This window comes from Triticum dicoccoides, chromosome 4A (assembly GCF_002162155.2).
Source record: "Triticum dicoccoides isolate Atlit2015 ecotype Zavitan chromosome 4A, WEW_v2.0, whole genome shotgun sequence".
In the NCBI taxonomy this organism is placed as follows: domain Eukaryota; kingdom Viridiplantae; phylum Streptophyta; class Magnoliopsida; order Poales; family Poaceae; genus Triticum; species Triticum dicoccoides.
In genome coordinates this window covers 532,303,267-532,318,606 of record NC_041386.1, presented here as the reverse complement: position 1 = coordinate 532,318,606, position 15,340 = coordinate 532,303,267, and the positions used below count along the sequence as shown (strand labels likewise).

At 40.6% G+C, this 15,340-nt stretch overlaps 1 protein-coding gene across 1 annotated transcript; it reads right to left on the bottom strand.

Annotated features, from left to right (window-relative positions):
* Window positions 1-7,955: 7,955 nt before the first annotated feature.
* On the bottom strand, window positions 7,956-9,193 carry LOC119283613. The gene is made up of 4 exons (XM_037563084.1): window positions 9,104-9,193; window positions 8,500-9,008; window positions 8,324-8,412; window positions 7,956-8,194 (listed from the first exon to the last, which is right to left on the bottom strand). The coding sequence occupies exons 1-4, from the start codon at window positions 9,191-9,193 to the stop codon at window positions 8,046-8,048; spliced, it is 837 nt and encodes a 278-aa protein (XP_037418981.1). The 3' UTR covers window positions 7,956-8,045.
* Window positions 9,194-15,340: the final 6,147 nt, after the last annotated feature.

Here is a 15,340-nt window from a genome sequence, read left to right as displayed (position 1 = left end):
GGGAAATGCGGTTTGGTTCTTGGGTGTATATACACCTGATATGGTTTTTTGAAGTAAAAAAAGTTTAGAAGATTTTATAGAATAAATTTGACATTTTCTTGCACCAGTATATAAATTTTTATGAATAAAAAACAACCTTGACTTCAGGGCCAAAAAGAACAAAATTCATTTCTATTATAGGTCACTGTTCATACTATTTTGGCCAAAAAGTTTTTCTTAAAATGAAGTCAGCGGTGGTTTTTCGTTTTGTGATTCTTTTGCTATTACAAGGAAGGTCAAGTTTATTTCAAAAATATTTCCAGTTTTTTTTGTCTTTTTTATTTAATTACTATTTTTCTATATAGGGTGTATATACACCTATGAACCAAAGGTTAAGAGCTCTTAATTTCTCACTTAGCAGTAGAGTAGAGCATAGAGGTGAAACGGGAAAACTACAATCTGCAACTAGTTACGCATGTACCTCACGTTGCATGCAGGTGTAGAGCTCGTAATTTCCCTTTACCTTATGTTGCATGCAATGCTTTTAGTTCTTTTTGCAAATGTGAGAAACTATCTTGCGCACATACAAAAGTCATCCATGTATATGACCATTTCTCACTTTTTAAACTCAGAAATGCTACATGCAGCACAAGGTCTACTGGTGCTACGGTAGTACAGCATTAGCTGAATGATGGGCCGCCCATACTCTCTCCGCGGCCTTCAGATTTTTGTCCCTTGAAACGCGCAAGAACAACACGCCCAGCCGTGCTTTCGGACCAAAACATCCGGGACCATGGTGCCCACCCTGGTCAGCCTACGCACGCAGATGCACGCACAACAACACAACCGATGGTGTACCATCGCGAGCGCTAGCTACCATCTTCGATCAAAAGGACGTACTGTCCAGCCACCATCGATTTGCTGCTGACAGATAAATGCCGACTCTTTTCCCAGACCTGGTGGACATTGCCACTCGATATCGCAAAAATCAGCCTGGCGTCTGCCGGGATTATTTCGGTTAGGAGTGTATAAATTGATAATCTTATTCGCCAATCTTCTTTAGTTCATTTAATTAACTATAAAATTTTATACTCATATTACTTTTGAAATTTTTAGTTCATATGAATGCTAAGGAGAATTGCATGGTGGCCTAAAACTCTTTGCAATCACGCGAAATGATAACAAGACATGTCGCGCCAGCAATAGCACCACCCAAGCATCCACAAATGAAAACAACTCAAAACCACGCAACACAACCGTTGAATTCTGATGATGTTTTTTGGTCGTGGCTGCATTGGCCGACAGTTGCAACGCCGATGAAAACCAGGTCGACACCCACGATAGCAATGTTCGCCGCCACCACACTGCGGCCATCGGCGACTCGACAGGGCCTACCACTAGCGCATCAAAAGCCTCCATGGCAGCATCCAAACAATCGGGCCCACCGAGGGACCCTCCCACAACACCCACAGCGACCCAAATGGACACTTGCGCTAACCATGCGGACGGGCCACCAAAATTAAGGAGAGAAAAATATAGTCTACTACATTCGTCTTGATTTATTGGTCATCTTCATATTTTGTGCTACAATTTGATAATAAATTTAATTGACAAAATGTTAGTGCATGTCATAAACAAATATAGTTGAATTCACATTTGAACATAGTTTTCAATGATACTATTTTTTGTGACATACTCCCTCTGTTCTGGAATAAGTGTCTCGACTTTAGTACAACTTTATACTAAAATTAGTACAAAGCTGAGACACCTATTTTGAAACGAAGGGAGTAGTATTTTGTTAATTAAATACATGATCAAAATTTGTACAAAATACTAAAGAAGCCAATAAACCAGGACGGAAGTAGTACAATATTTACTATTTATTACGGTACTTATTCAAAATCATACCGTCCGTACTGCCTACTAGTTTGTGTGGCCGACATCAAATGGAAGTTAATTAAGCGAGAATTGCACTTGCGTACTTGTCCCGACTGAATCATTACCATGGGTAAATGTGGGATAGATCGTGCATGGATCCGCTGTCCGTTCTCGACATTGCCGAAGGCACACGTACGTACGCATGTCCCGGATTACTATCCAGCTGGACCAGCTACTCGATCGTAGCACTGGTGTGCGCGCGTTTATATATCTGCAGGAGTATAATCTTGCACGACCAGTGCGATATTCAGGGCATGTGTTGTGTTTTGTATGCACCAATTGTCCTGACAAGGAGTTATGTTGCTGCTGTACATGGAGAATCAAATGGTGCTCGCATATTTTCTAAAATTATTTCAGGCTGTTTGACACTATCCTTTCGGTGGTATGATATGTCTTATGTGTCTGTCAACTACAGTCTACAAGGTGCATGCGGTGAATTCGTCAATCTTAAGATCTACCAACTCATTCTCTCAAAGGTGTTCATAGAGATAGGATTGCGTCTGTATGTTCATAGGATGAGTGAGTGTGTGTGTGTTGTGTGTGTGTGTGCGCGCGCGCGCGCGCGTGTGTGTGTGTGTGTGTGTGTGTGTGTGTTGTTAGCGTTTGCGTCTTTACTGTGTTTCTAGAACAAAGAATCAAATGTTATGTTTGTTCGCTTCTTCTATTTTGGGTCGAGAGAGTATAGCATGTTATGATGACGTGGAGCATTTTTTCCTACTTGCAAAAAACCCTGAAATCATTTATTCTGAATCGTATGCCATTTGATTTATAATTAACTCGCACCATGAAAGCAGTCAAATTTTCCGTTGGTGTGGGAAATGAGATATGACATTGTTCATCCAAAATGACAAGTGGAATACTTTATCTGTTGTGCTCCCATTTTGGTGCTCCTTTTGCTCAATTTGCAAAGCTTTGTCCTTGGACACCAAAGTTTACATATACATATAGTATCTTGAAAAGAGACGGAAAACTCCCCCGGCCTATATATATACAATCCTCAATTTATTATTGTACAATAATTACAAGATTCAAACATTTATGTGTGCGATAAAAATGGCCACGTGTACATGTAGCATTTGACGCATGTATGCACGATACATTTCAGAACTTTTTGCTACGACAAAAAATAAATTTTCATCCAGAACCAGTGGCACACGAGGTCCAAAATGTGGTTTTTGCTCAAACTATATATCTATCTCTAATCTATTTCGTTTCGCAACAATCATCTTCAGACCGGGTAGACAAGAATTCGTTGATGTTGTGTTTTCCACAAAATTCTTGCCTCAGGGGACAACCAAAAATATGCTAGTACGTGAGTAGCTCGCAGCCGCATGGATCCTTATCAACCCTAATTATGAAGTTATTATCTCATCTTCTTCTTCTCGCTATCAAGTCCAAATGGTAGCAACAATTTCCTTTTATTTTGTTCAAAGCTCTATGTATATGCAGGCTAATTTTGTTCATGGCCCATACCATAAAACATCTCAACTTACCAATATTATGTTTTTGTGCCTTAATTTTGTTCTTTCATACTCAACTGATTTTGCTTATGTTTGTGCATTTGTTGTTCTATGTGTCCATGCTTCGAGACCTAGAAATATTTAAAAATGTTTAGGAATTATTCATTAATTTTAGGGGGAAAATAGGAATTTTAAAATTTTACAATTTAAGTACTCTCACACTAAAAGAAATATTCTGAAATTTTGGAAAGAGAAAAAAACAAAAAGGAAGAACCACAATTAAACCAGAGAGCTCAATTAATAAAACGATAAACAAGTGCAGTATGTTTTGTTTTTGAAGGCAACAAATACAGTACATTCCAGACCCAAAAAGAGGAAAAATAGACTGCACTCGGACCCATAGGGCTTACCGTCTGCATTTGTTCGACAATGTCCCAAATTGCATCATTAGTTAGAGGGTAACCCTTGCAAAGGTCACTCCCACTTTCTTTTGTGGTGATAAGTGACACACTGCATATATGACATTTCTCGCAACCTGGGAGTATTGTGCTTTTTTTCGTTCATTCATTATTTTTCATATGTTTTATTTCTTCAATTGTGCATCCAAATCGTGAATCATTTTATTGTTGTGTTTCTCGAGTCCAGATTCTTGAAACTAGATCCCATGTTAACCGGATCCGATGAATTATTTTCCTGAAAAAATAAAGGAAACTGAAAATCAAAATAATCAAAAACCAAAAAAGAAATGAAAATAAGAAACAAGAAAAAAAAACAGAACCCGACCAAAAAAACAAAAACAAAAGGGAAACCAAAAGAGCATTTGTGCTTTTTGCTTTTTTTTATGCACATCTACGTTTTTGCACTTATAAGCAAAACTCTATGTTTCGCTTTCTGAGAAGCACATTGTGCTTTTCACTTTTCGGGAAGCACATATGTGTTTTTCCATAGTTTTGTTTCACTGTGAAGCACAACCGTGTTTTTCATGGTGTGCTTCATGCGAGAAAAATAAAGAAAATTAGAAAAAAGAAAACCTAGGAATAAACCAAGTAAAATGCAAAAACCCAAACATAAAACATAAACACGTGTGGAAAAAAAAGTCATCCTGCAGGTGCGCCAGCGCACCACACGTGGCAACCTGCTGCCTAGGAGGAAATACTCTATAAGCGTTGTATAGCATCGCCTGTTGTTCATTCAAAGTCTATTGATTTGTAAAAACTACTCCCTGTCCCAAAATATAAGAACGTTCTTGATAATATGCTAGTGTTAAAAACGTTTTTATATTTTGGGACAGAGGGAGTATATCCCAAACTATATACACGGAGGTTCTAAAAACATCCCACTGGTCCATCACGGCATGCAACGCTAGAAGCTTGATTTCTCGCCCCGATGCCTATTTGGCGTCTTATGCTTTTTTAAGGTGTATTTTGCGTCTTATGCTCTCTTTTTTGAGAAAATTTGGCGTCTTATGCGGGACCTGCGACAGGGCCGGCCCACGCAGGCATGCGAAATGCGGCCCATCAGCTAGGATTCGAAATTCTCAAACAAAAACGCTAGGATTCGAACTCGCGATTGAGCACTGGTGGACACAAGTAGCTAGCCACTGTGGCTGATATGTGTTCATGGAAAAAAGATGACGCAAATACTAAGAACAAGACACGTCCGCATATCGGATTATTTGTCCTTTTTTCAATCATTACTTAGAAGTTCAGAATATTTTTTAGAAAAATTCCAAACGTTTTTCACAAACACAGACGAGTTTTCAAAAAGTAAACATTTTTTGAATTTGTAACCAAATTTTAAAAACAGGAAGAATTTTTGAAGTCGTGCACAAATGTTGAAAAATAGGAACATTTTTAAAAATTTCTGACCAATTTTGATAAGCAGGAACAAGTTTTTCAAGAATGTGAGAATTTTTTAATTTGTGAACAAAATTTAAAACAGGAATTATTTACAAATTTTTGAACAAATCTTTAAAACACGAACATTATCTAAAATTCCGAAATATTTTTCACAATCACGAACAAGTTTTGACAAACATGTGAATTTTTGTAAAAATTTCCAAACAAATTTTCAAGAAAGGCACATTTTTTAATTGGTGAACAAATTTTGAGAGCAGGAGCATTTTTGAATTCGTGAACAAAATTTGAAAATACGGACATTTTTAAAATTTCCAACATTTTTGGGAATCACGAATTTGAGCTAATTTTTAAAAACATGAACAAATTTATAAATTCCAAAAAAATTAAAAAATGAAAATAATAATAAATCTGAAACAAATTCAAAACTATAAACTTTTTTGAAAACAGGAACAAGTTTTCATATTCCAATCATTTTCTGAAATTGTGAACAAAATTTCAGAATATGAACAAAAATTGAAAACTCCAAACGTTTGTAAAAACAAGCACAAATTTCAAAACTCCGAATGCTTTCGGAAAATGCGAACAGATTTTGAAAATGTGATCGTATTTGGAATTTTCTTTTTTTTAATTATGAATAACAATATGAAACCACGAACAGTTTGAAAAATGAGAATAAATTATGAAAACATGAATATTTTTTGAAATTCTGAATAAATATTTAAAAATTCGAAAAAGATTCCAACAAAAATTAAGCTTTTAAAAGAAAAGAAATATAATAAACAAAGAAAATGAAAAAAGAAGGAATAGAAAAATAAATAACAGAAAAACACTCAGTAAAGCCCCTGAAAAAACAATAGAAGAAAAATAAAACAAAAGAACCCATTTAGAAGGTTACCAAAACCAGTTGGCACTCACCGTGGTCGCTCTCTGAGAGGGTTGGCCCAGATTCCACACTCGGGTGGATCGCATGTGCGCTGCGTCGCCAGCGAGTGACAAATCTCCACTCTTATAAAAAAAAACTAGCGTGTAGTGCGCGGCGGCACGCCGCGCCACATGAATCGATAAGCTATTTGGCTTTTTGCAATGTTTGGTAAGTCAGTCCAAGACTTAATTCATTGCAAAGTAGTTCATACAAAGAAAGGGTACATCTAGTTAGTACGTGCATGTGATCAATGGTAGGTGGTGATAATGGCTACTGGATACCGAATTGCAAAGGTTTGGTTCTTTTCTTAGACCAGAGATGTTGATCCTCCAGCTTGGTTTGTCTCTGTGATGTAGTGATAGAAAGATGAAGCTATTTCTTCTGCTTTTGTTCTTGGTGATCTGTTCCCTGTGACGTCAAGGGTATCCACATGAACAATATGGTACATAACTCTTTTCAAGTAAGGTTAGGCTTGTGCATACATACTAAAAATGATACCGAAGAACCAAATAATTCCAGAACAAACTATATATTCGTGCAGGAACAAAATCCCCTGACATATTGCACCCTGCAGCTGAGTCGCTAACACGCTGTACTTTGCGTAAATAGCTAGGGAAGCAAACAACTTCTGCTTCAGTATAACCGCAATAGAAAACCGACATGGTGAACATAAATAAAAATTGAAATAACAGCAAGAATACCAAAGCTAATTAATCAAAATATACTGTTAACAAGTTCCGTTCTCACAATCAGGCGAGCTTTGGCTGGTGAAAAATACAAAATGATAGGATCAATTAATAAAAATTAAAATAACAGCAAGAATATCGAGACTTGTACAACCAAGTTAGCATTTCGACACTACCACGTAAAACCACTCTTAGGTGAACTGTAATGATCCTATATGCTATATTCGCAGCCATGCTCGGCCAGTATCAATCAAAAAGAGAACTGCAATCATTGCAGAAGAGGACAATTGTGAATAGTACCTAGTTTTGACTAGGGCTCACGCAAACTGTGCCAAATAAGAGTGTATCAGTGCGGCAGTACAATTATCTGAAATTTAACATACAAAACCAGATCATGACAGCAAAATCAATTAAGGATTAGCCATTAGCAAGCACACACAAAAAGAATAGGAGCATCCAATCCAATATGATCAAACTTTTGGAAAACAAAATAAACTACATGTTTGTACTGCATTAAAGATGGTTTCATTTTCACATCTTGCAATAAATTGTTTTGGAAGGCAGCAGAAACAATTTCCATATAAATTGCTTAATGTCATATCATTATGAACTTCTCTTTGACTTCCCGCAATGATGATATGAAATGGCTATCCAGTGACCTTGTGACTTGTGAGACTACAACTTCATGCCCCGCTTCTTATTTTCTTGAAATATCCAGCAAGTGTTGGCTATTTCATTGATAAGACGATAGCAGTATGCACAAACACCAAAGCGGAAGGAACACAACTAAGAGAAAACTAAAAGAATATTAAAAATATGAGCATATTGTTCATATCTTTTGCACCAGCTAGCCTACAATGCAGAATCAAACGCCGAATTGCCTGAATCAAGTTTTTAATGTGATGGATTTCTCCTGAAGAGACTGAGACACCTTGCTGCTTATAACCTGCATCTATCTAAACCTTAATACTGAATCCAAACATGCACTTAACCTAGATGTTGATACTTGTGTGTGTTTTAGTTCATATATGTAGACCAAAGAGTTCGTCCATCTATGGCTAGGCAGCGCAATACAAAACAAGAAGAGAAGTGAGAGAAGGTTGGTTGGCTACCATGAAGTTGGCAACTCCGTGAAGAACTTCATTCCCACAGATGACGATGCAGCCAAAATCGCCTTCGTCCTCCCTTGGCGATGCGACGATCACTTCCTTGTAAAGATTTTCTCCCACGACTTCCCGCAATACAGCATCACACCTATTGATTTTCCAATGGTACACCGGCGCCGTTGGATCGATGTGTCCGATCGCGTCGAGCATACTCTGAGTTCTTTTACCAGCAGATAGAAGACCCCTGCATATGTATACAGATCGACCATTGAGGTCAGTCAACATAAGAAATAAGCAACCAATCAGAGTAGATCAACCTTTGTGACCAGTAAAGATAGGCAGGAAGCAATCAATCAGAGGTCTCGACGCTTACAATGTGAACAGTGAACCACAGTTTTGATTCGACTCCTGACATAAATCAAGTGGAGAACGGCCTGTATATGTCGATGAGCATCCTGAAACCTGCAGCTCGCGAACACAAATATGAGAATTGGAGGATTTGATCAACACAAACAGTGCGTGAGATGACGGAACAAGAAGTCGACGTACCTGAGCTCCTCCGTGACGTCCTCCTCGCCCTCGCCGTCTCCATCTCCCATGTCGAGCGCGCCGACCATGACTCTGCCTCGGAGACCAGTCGCGCCCGAGATGGAGCCCACGAGGAAGCGGGCGGGTGTGCCGAGGAAGGGGCGGAGCCCGAGCGCCCCGGCCGTGCAGCCGTGCCCCACCGCGTCGGCAACGGTGTGGCACTCCGTGGAGAGACAGCGGTGTCCGTTATGGTTGGCCGCGAGTAGAGCTTGTGCCACGGACGATGGGAACTCGACGGGGACAAGGTCGAGCGCGGATCTTGCTCCCGCGAGGCCCACGGCATTGACGTCCTCCTCGCCGTGGCCCTCGCCACCTTCATCACCCAGGTCGAGTCGCCCTCCCGTGGTGACAGAGGTGGAGCCGTCGAGGAGCGGGGATAGCCCGAACCCGAGCGTCCAGGTCGTGCCCTGCCGCGTCGGCGACGTTGTGGCACTCCTAGGAAAGACGAGGGCGTCCGCTGTGGCTGGCCGCTACGTCGTTGCGCGCCACGAACGGGAGCCCGGCGAGGACGGGTCCGAGCGTGGATGCTGCTCCCGCGTGGTGCACAGGGTTGAAGCCCTCTTGCGTGGTCGAGCGTACCGACGACGGGGGGTGTGCCGGAACCTGGCGAACAGTGACCACCACGCCGGATGCCGCTTTCCACTGTGGCCCGCATGCCGGGGGTCGTTCAGGGACGTGTTTTAGGAAGGAGACCTGGGGAAGGAAGTGGGCAGGTGGAGACTGGGATTGGTGTCCATGGCCAAGAAGCTCTATATTTATATAGCTGCAGGGCAGTTGGTTGATGTGCTTCCAGATATTTCTAAGCAGTTTTTTGTAGACACGTGTGCACACGTGTAAGTATTTCTGGTTGCTTCCAATTGCTAGGCAAGATGTCCAGGGATATGGGTCAAAGCGGTGAGATCTCCAGAGATATCGGTCAAAGCGGTGGTTGACCAACTGCCCACAACGTGCAAAAACTCTTGACCAGTAAAAACAGACACCAGCCTAGGAGTACCTTATTACACGTGTCATGCTAACAAGGATGGTAAAATAAATTTCAGAAAAACCAAGTAAATCGAACCCTTACGGGCCTAGTCTTCTTAGTATGAGTTGATGATGATGGTGTGCTTACCATCCTGCAATATAGGTCGTTCGATTTATATTTATCGAATAAAAAGTAAACTATATTAATTTTACAAAAAGATACCCGCACATCTTTTCATATTTGTAGATAATACATTTCGTCGTCCGTTCTTATCTCCCACGACCTCATTGTTGAGCAATTAAAAAGGAAAGCCTTTGGAACAACCTGGTACGATGCCCCTTGCGAGTGTCGTCCATCCTCATGTCTCCGCTCAGTCCGACCACCAACCACCACCACGTCCCGCTGCTCCTCACCTTATCTCTCCTCTTTCTTGTCTCCCCCACCTCAGGTGTCTTCACCAACTTGATTTTTTATAAGAGTAGATATATTGTTAGATTTTACAAATGGGATTACTTCTGCATGGGTCAATCACAACAAATGTTTAGTAAAATAAATGCATCTTGGTATTCCATGCAATGCACAGGCATCTTACTGTTAGAAAATGGCATCTTATGCGCCTTTTCTAGTTCTATCCACAAAATAGTGTACACATCTTTTTTTTTTGAAGATGTATACAAACGCAAGCGCTCATACATACGCGCATACACTTTTTCATATGAACGCACACACGCATGCCCTCCCGCACCTTCGAAAGACCGAGCCGGCATGTCATCTTAAAATTTACTAAGTCACCGTAGACGTCTTATCGTCGACGGGAACGTCTCCTTCACTGAAAATGCATTGCAGGAAATTCTAAAATAAATGCAGAAATAATGCGAGCATCAAGACTTAAAATCTGATGGGCTAGAAATATCACCGTCCCTCTAACCGTCCAATCACAGGTTGGTTCGCATAGTACACACACCTTCTATCGTTCCATTCGTTAAAAGACCACCCATCTAGCGTGGTGTGCAATCTAATCAGGAGCTACTCCTCTTAATTTTGGGAAGCTTCCAAGACTGAGTTCCGGAAGCTTCCGGGCCGCTCTTTTCCTTTTCTACTGTTGTACCTGGTTTTGTATTCCTTTTTTAATCCTTTTTTCATTTAATTTTTTACTTGTTCCTTTTTATTTCCTTTATTTTTTAAATATCTGATTTTTTTTCAGATTCAATAAGTTTTATCATGAACTTTTCTTTTGACTTTTTGTGAACGTTTTGCCTTAAATTTGTGAACTTTTCCTGTAAATATGCGTTTTTTAAATCCGTTATTTTTAATGCATATTTTTTTTCCAAAATAGATGAATTTTTTAAAAAAATTGTACTTTAAAAAAAATCATGAACCTTTTTATGTTGATTTTTTATATTGAAATTGTGTATCTTCAAAACATATTTGTGTAATTTTTTAATTATGAAGTTTTTCTCAGTATTTGTGAAATATTTATCAAATTATTGAACTTTTTTAGATTCATGAATTTTTTTGAATTTGTGAACTTTATGAGGTTCGTGGTTTGTTTTTAAAATTACTATATTTTATATATTTTTTATTTTCTTTTGCATGAAAGTTTGCAAGATCGTGAACTTTTCTATCCACATTTATTTTATTATTTTTTGAACTTTTTGGAAAAGTGAACGGTTGATAGCGGCCGGGCAATTGGAAACCAACCAAACCAAGTGAACCAGCGAAATAAGGCCTTCCACTATGTATTAAGTGCCAAAACTCTGAAAAGTTTGCCATATACACATCTATATCAGATACAAAATATTTAGCACCGCTCACACCATGTTGAGAAGTTAGCATCGATTGAAGCTTGGACCCACATACATAAAATAGTATAGACCAGGCCAAGACACCCCACTGCCAGCGTCTCTCCTTCCTGGCTCACTGCCCTCCTTCCTGACTCACTGCAGTACGACGCCCTTACTTTATTTGTTCGATGGATTTGGCTTCGGAGCAAGTAGATGCTCCGGTGCCCATGAATTTTTATTTGGCATCGGCTTGACAATGTAGGGCATCGGTGCCAAATATCCAAAAAGCAAATTTAACATCACTTTTAGCCTACATAGTGGAAGGCCTAAGAAACCAAGCGTACTAGTCCTTTTTTTTGAGCGAGCGAGCTCTCGTAAAAGTGTTTGGAATTTCCCAGTGGCCGGCGTGAGCGCAAGTCCTTTGAGATGCGTGAGCACCAGTTCTCCTAACCGGTGTTGAAGGCGCCGATTAGGAGCACTCAATAACTCGCGCAAATGTTATACATCGCTTAGAGTGAGTGTAGCTCTGGTCTCGCCTGAAATATTTACGGGTTCTACAGTACTGGGCTGACCCTGTACTGCAGCATATTTGTCCACTTGTTACAGTGTTTGTGTTTTATGTTTTTTTCTTCAGTATTTTCTTTTTTCTGGTGTTTCTCTCTGGTTTTTCGGTTCTTTCTGATTTTTATTGTTTTTCTCTATTTTTCTTATTCCTTTTAAGTGTTTTTGTTTTCGTTTTAAGTTTATTTGTTCTTGTTTTTCAGTTCTTTTGTTCTAGCTTTTAAGTTTCTTTCGTTTCTTTCTCGTTTTAAAATTGTTACTTCATATTTTGTTTGTTTGTTCTGTTTTCCATTTCTTTTCTTTTTGTTTTAGTTTTTAGTTTTTCCTTCCATTTTCATTTGTTTTCTTTGATTCTTTCTCCGTTTTTTTAATACATGTCTACTTTTTTCACACATAATGTACAGTTTTTATATCCATCAGGAACCTTTTTTCATACATGTTAACACTTCTTTGTGTACATCTAGAAATTATTTTTATGCATGTTTATTTTTATATAGTTATTTTTTTCTAATATATGTTTTTGATGTCTACTTTTCTTCCATACTCACTGGCACTGTACATTCTCCGTATACACTAGCAACAAAATTAATACCTGATTAATATTCACCTTTCTTACTCCTGGAGACAGACGTGCAGGCTGTGGTGCTCTAATGGTGATGGGAAAAAGGGTGTTACCTGCTACGTGTTCGTACATACACGAAGAGGGGGGCCCCTCTATTTCGGGGGCCTGGAGCGGCCGCCCCTCTTGCCCCCTCTCAGGGACGGACCTGGGCTAGGTATCTGTCTAATAGGCTTGCATCAAAAGAAAGATCTCGTATAACCCATAGAGGATGACATCACATGGTGATCGTCATTAAGGTTGACTTGTGCAAGTTCAAGAGGAGCATTACGGAGATATCACAAGGTTGAAGCTTATCGTCCATTCTGATGTAAGGGACAAGTGAAGATGTACCTAAGAGAGGCTCTCCCATAGTGGAGTATGAGGGAGCAATTTACTAGTCTTTCTCAAGCCAACGCAATCAAGAAATGTGGTCCAATCTGAGGAGGTCAAGATCATCTTCATCTATCTCAAGTGGAATGCACAAGGCATAGGTACAACCTTGGTAGTAGTTGGGAGACCGGCTTATAGGATTATTTGTCATACTATCAAGGGGGGCTCTCAAGTGAGTAGTTTGACCATATCGTTTACGTACATAGCTCAAACCTTTGCATACTTGGAATAATCTTTCTTGGTTCTTGTTTGACTTTTCTCAATGTGAGGTTTTAGAGCTTGTGGTTATCTTCTATCTTCTTGACAAGCTCAAGTTCATCAAAAACGGATTTCCTATTCATCTTCTATTTCGTTTTCTATATAGGAATTTTGCCGGTTCTTTACTTATGGAGGTTTCACACTTCTATATTATTGTCGTTATCTTTCTATGAAGTTTGAGTTCGTTGAAATCAAACTTCGTTTGCAGAGGTTATGGCAGGTTTGGCTTTACCTATTTCAACGGTCTTTACTAGTCCGGTTGCCCCGCATGTGGTAGCGGTTGTACCGCTCCTTTATGGAGTGGATACAACTGTGCACATCAGGCAGTTGTACTATGTACTCTGGCGGTTGTACCGCTCCCACATTGAGTGGTACTACCAGACCAAGTACCGATCCAACTACCACCCGAGGGGTGATTCCTTGGGGTTTGGCACGGGTGCTCAGGCGGTGGTCTAGCGGTTGTTCCAGTTACTTTCATAATAACCGATAGAACTGGGCAATTGATTCTGCCGCTTTGTACGCCATGGCCACGCCTGTAGCCAGGTACAGTCATGCCGCTCTGGCCACAACAACCACAGTTTAGTGCCTCGAGCGGTTGTACCACTCATCAAGGCGGTTGTACCGCTCCAGTGTTTTTCTGCTTTATAACGGTTAGATTTGTGGGGTCCTATATATTTAAAGGGTGATTCTTCTCCAATGGTCTTCACGATTTTTGAGCAAGTTTTTCCTCACCATTATTGACCTTTTGAAGCTTGTTTTCCTTTTATTCCTCCCATGATTCTTGCATCTATTTGGGAGAAAAGAGAGAGGAGACCTAGATCTACAATTTCACCAATCCATCTTCCCTCTAAGTGAAGGGAACCTTTTGAATCCAGATCTTGGAGTTCTTTGGTGTTCTCCTCCTTTGTTCTTCCCCTCATACTCCTCCATAGCATTAGTTGTTTTGGTGGGATTCGAGAGTGAAGGACTTGAGCACTTCTTGTGTGCTTGTCATCACATTAGTTGCATCGGTTTGAGTTCCTTACGGTGACTCGTGGAGGTGAAAGTTGAAGCTTATTACTGTTGGGTGCTTGGTACCCTAGAGTTTGTTCCTCTTGAGTGCGTGGGCGCCCTAGACGGTTGGTGTTGTCACGAAGCTCAATCATTGTGGTGTAAATCTTTGGGCAAGTTTCGGGAGCTCCAATTAAGTTGGGAGATTGCCCCGTGTAATTTGTATGGGTTTGATGACCGCCTTCAAGGGTCTCCAATTGTACGAATCCAGTGACTGCCCTCAGGATCCCTTAGTGGATTCACGACACTTTGCATCGTGCGAGGGCGTGAGAAGAATATGGTGGACCATTGTGACGTTTGAGGAGCATTGTGTTTTCACATCGCTCCAACGGAGATTAACATCTTTTACGGCATGAACTTTAGGATACATCGTCGTCTTCATGTGGTCATCTCTTACCTGAGCATATTACTCATGCACTTGTGATAGCCATCGTGTTTGAAGTTATATATCTTGCTATCACATATTTGTTTATCTTATTTAGTATAAGTTGTTGGTTGCACACAGTTAAGTCTAGCTTATTTAGGTTTTGTGCTTGATAAATTAAACACTATTTTTATTGTGTATTTATTCAAGACTAAACCGTAATTGTTTTAAAACTGACTGTTCATCCCCCTCTAGGCGACATCCACATTCTTTCACTACTTTACTGTTGGGGAAAGTTGCAGAAAACAAAAAAAATTCCTACGTTTCACCAAGATCAATCTATAGAGTCAACTAGCAACGAGAGGAGAGTGCATCTACATACCCTTGTAGATCGCGAGCGGAAGCTTTCAAGAGAACGGGGATGATGGAGTCGTACTCGCCGTGATCCAAATCACCGATGACCAAGTGCCGAAAGGACGGCACCTCCGCGTTCAACACACGTACGGAGCGGATGATGTCTCCTCCTTCTTGATCTAGCAAGGGGGGAAGGAGAGGTTGATGAAGATCCAGCAGCACGACGGCGTGGTGGTGGATGCTGCAATGATCGCAGCAGGGCTTCACCGAGCTTCTGCGAGAGGGAGAGGTGTAGCATGGGAGAGGGAGGCGCCAAGACTTGAGGTGTCGCTGCCCTCCCTCCCCCCCTTTATATAGGCCCCCCCTAGGAGGGTGCGCCAGCCCTAGGAGATGGGATCTCCTAGGGGGGCGGCGGCCAAGGGGGTGGAGTACCCCCAAGGCAAGTGGAGGTGCCCCCTCCCCTAGGGTTCCCAACC

Coding starts and splice junctions, on each gene's coding strand:
- LOC119283613 (XM_037563084.1), bottom strand. CDS start 9,193: ATGCGGGCCACAGTGGAAAGCGGCATCCGGCGTGGTGGTCACTGTTCG. Junction 8,413..8,499: donor GACGTCACGGAGGAGCTCAG/GTACGTCGACTT, acceptor CGCGAGCTGCAG/GTTTCAGGATGCTCATCGAC. Junction 8,195..8,323: donor TGTGGTTCACTGTTCACATT/GTAAGCGTCGAG, acceptor ATACATATGCAG/GGGTCTTCTATCTGCTGGTA.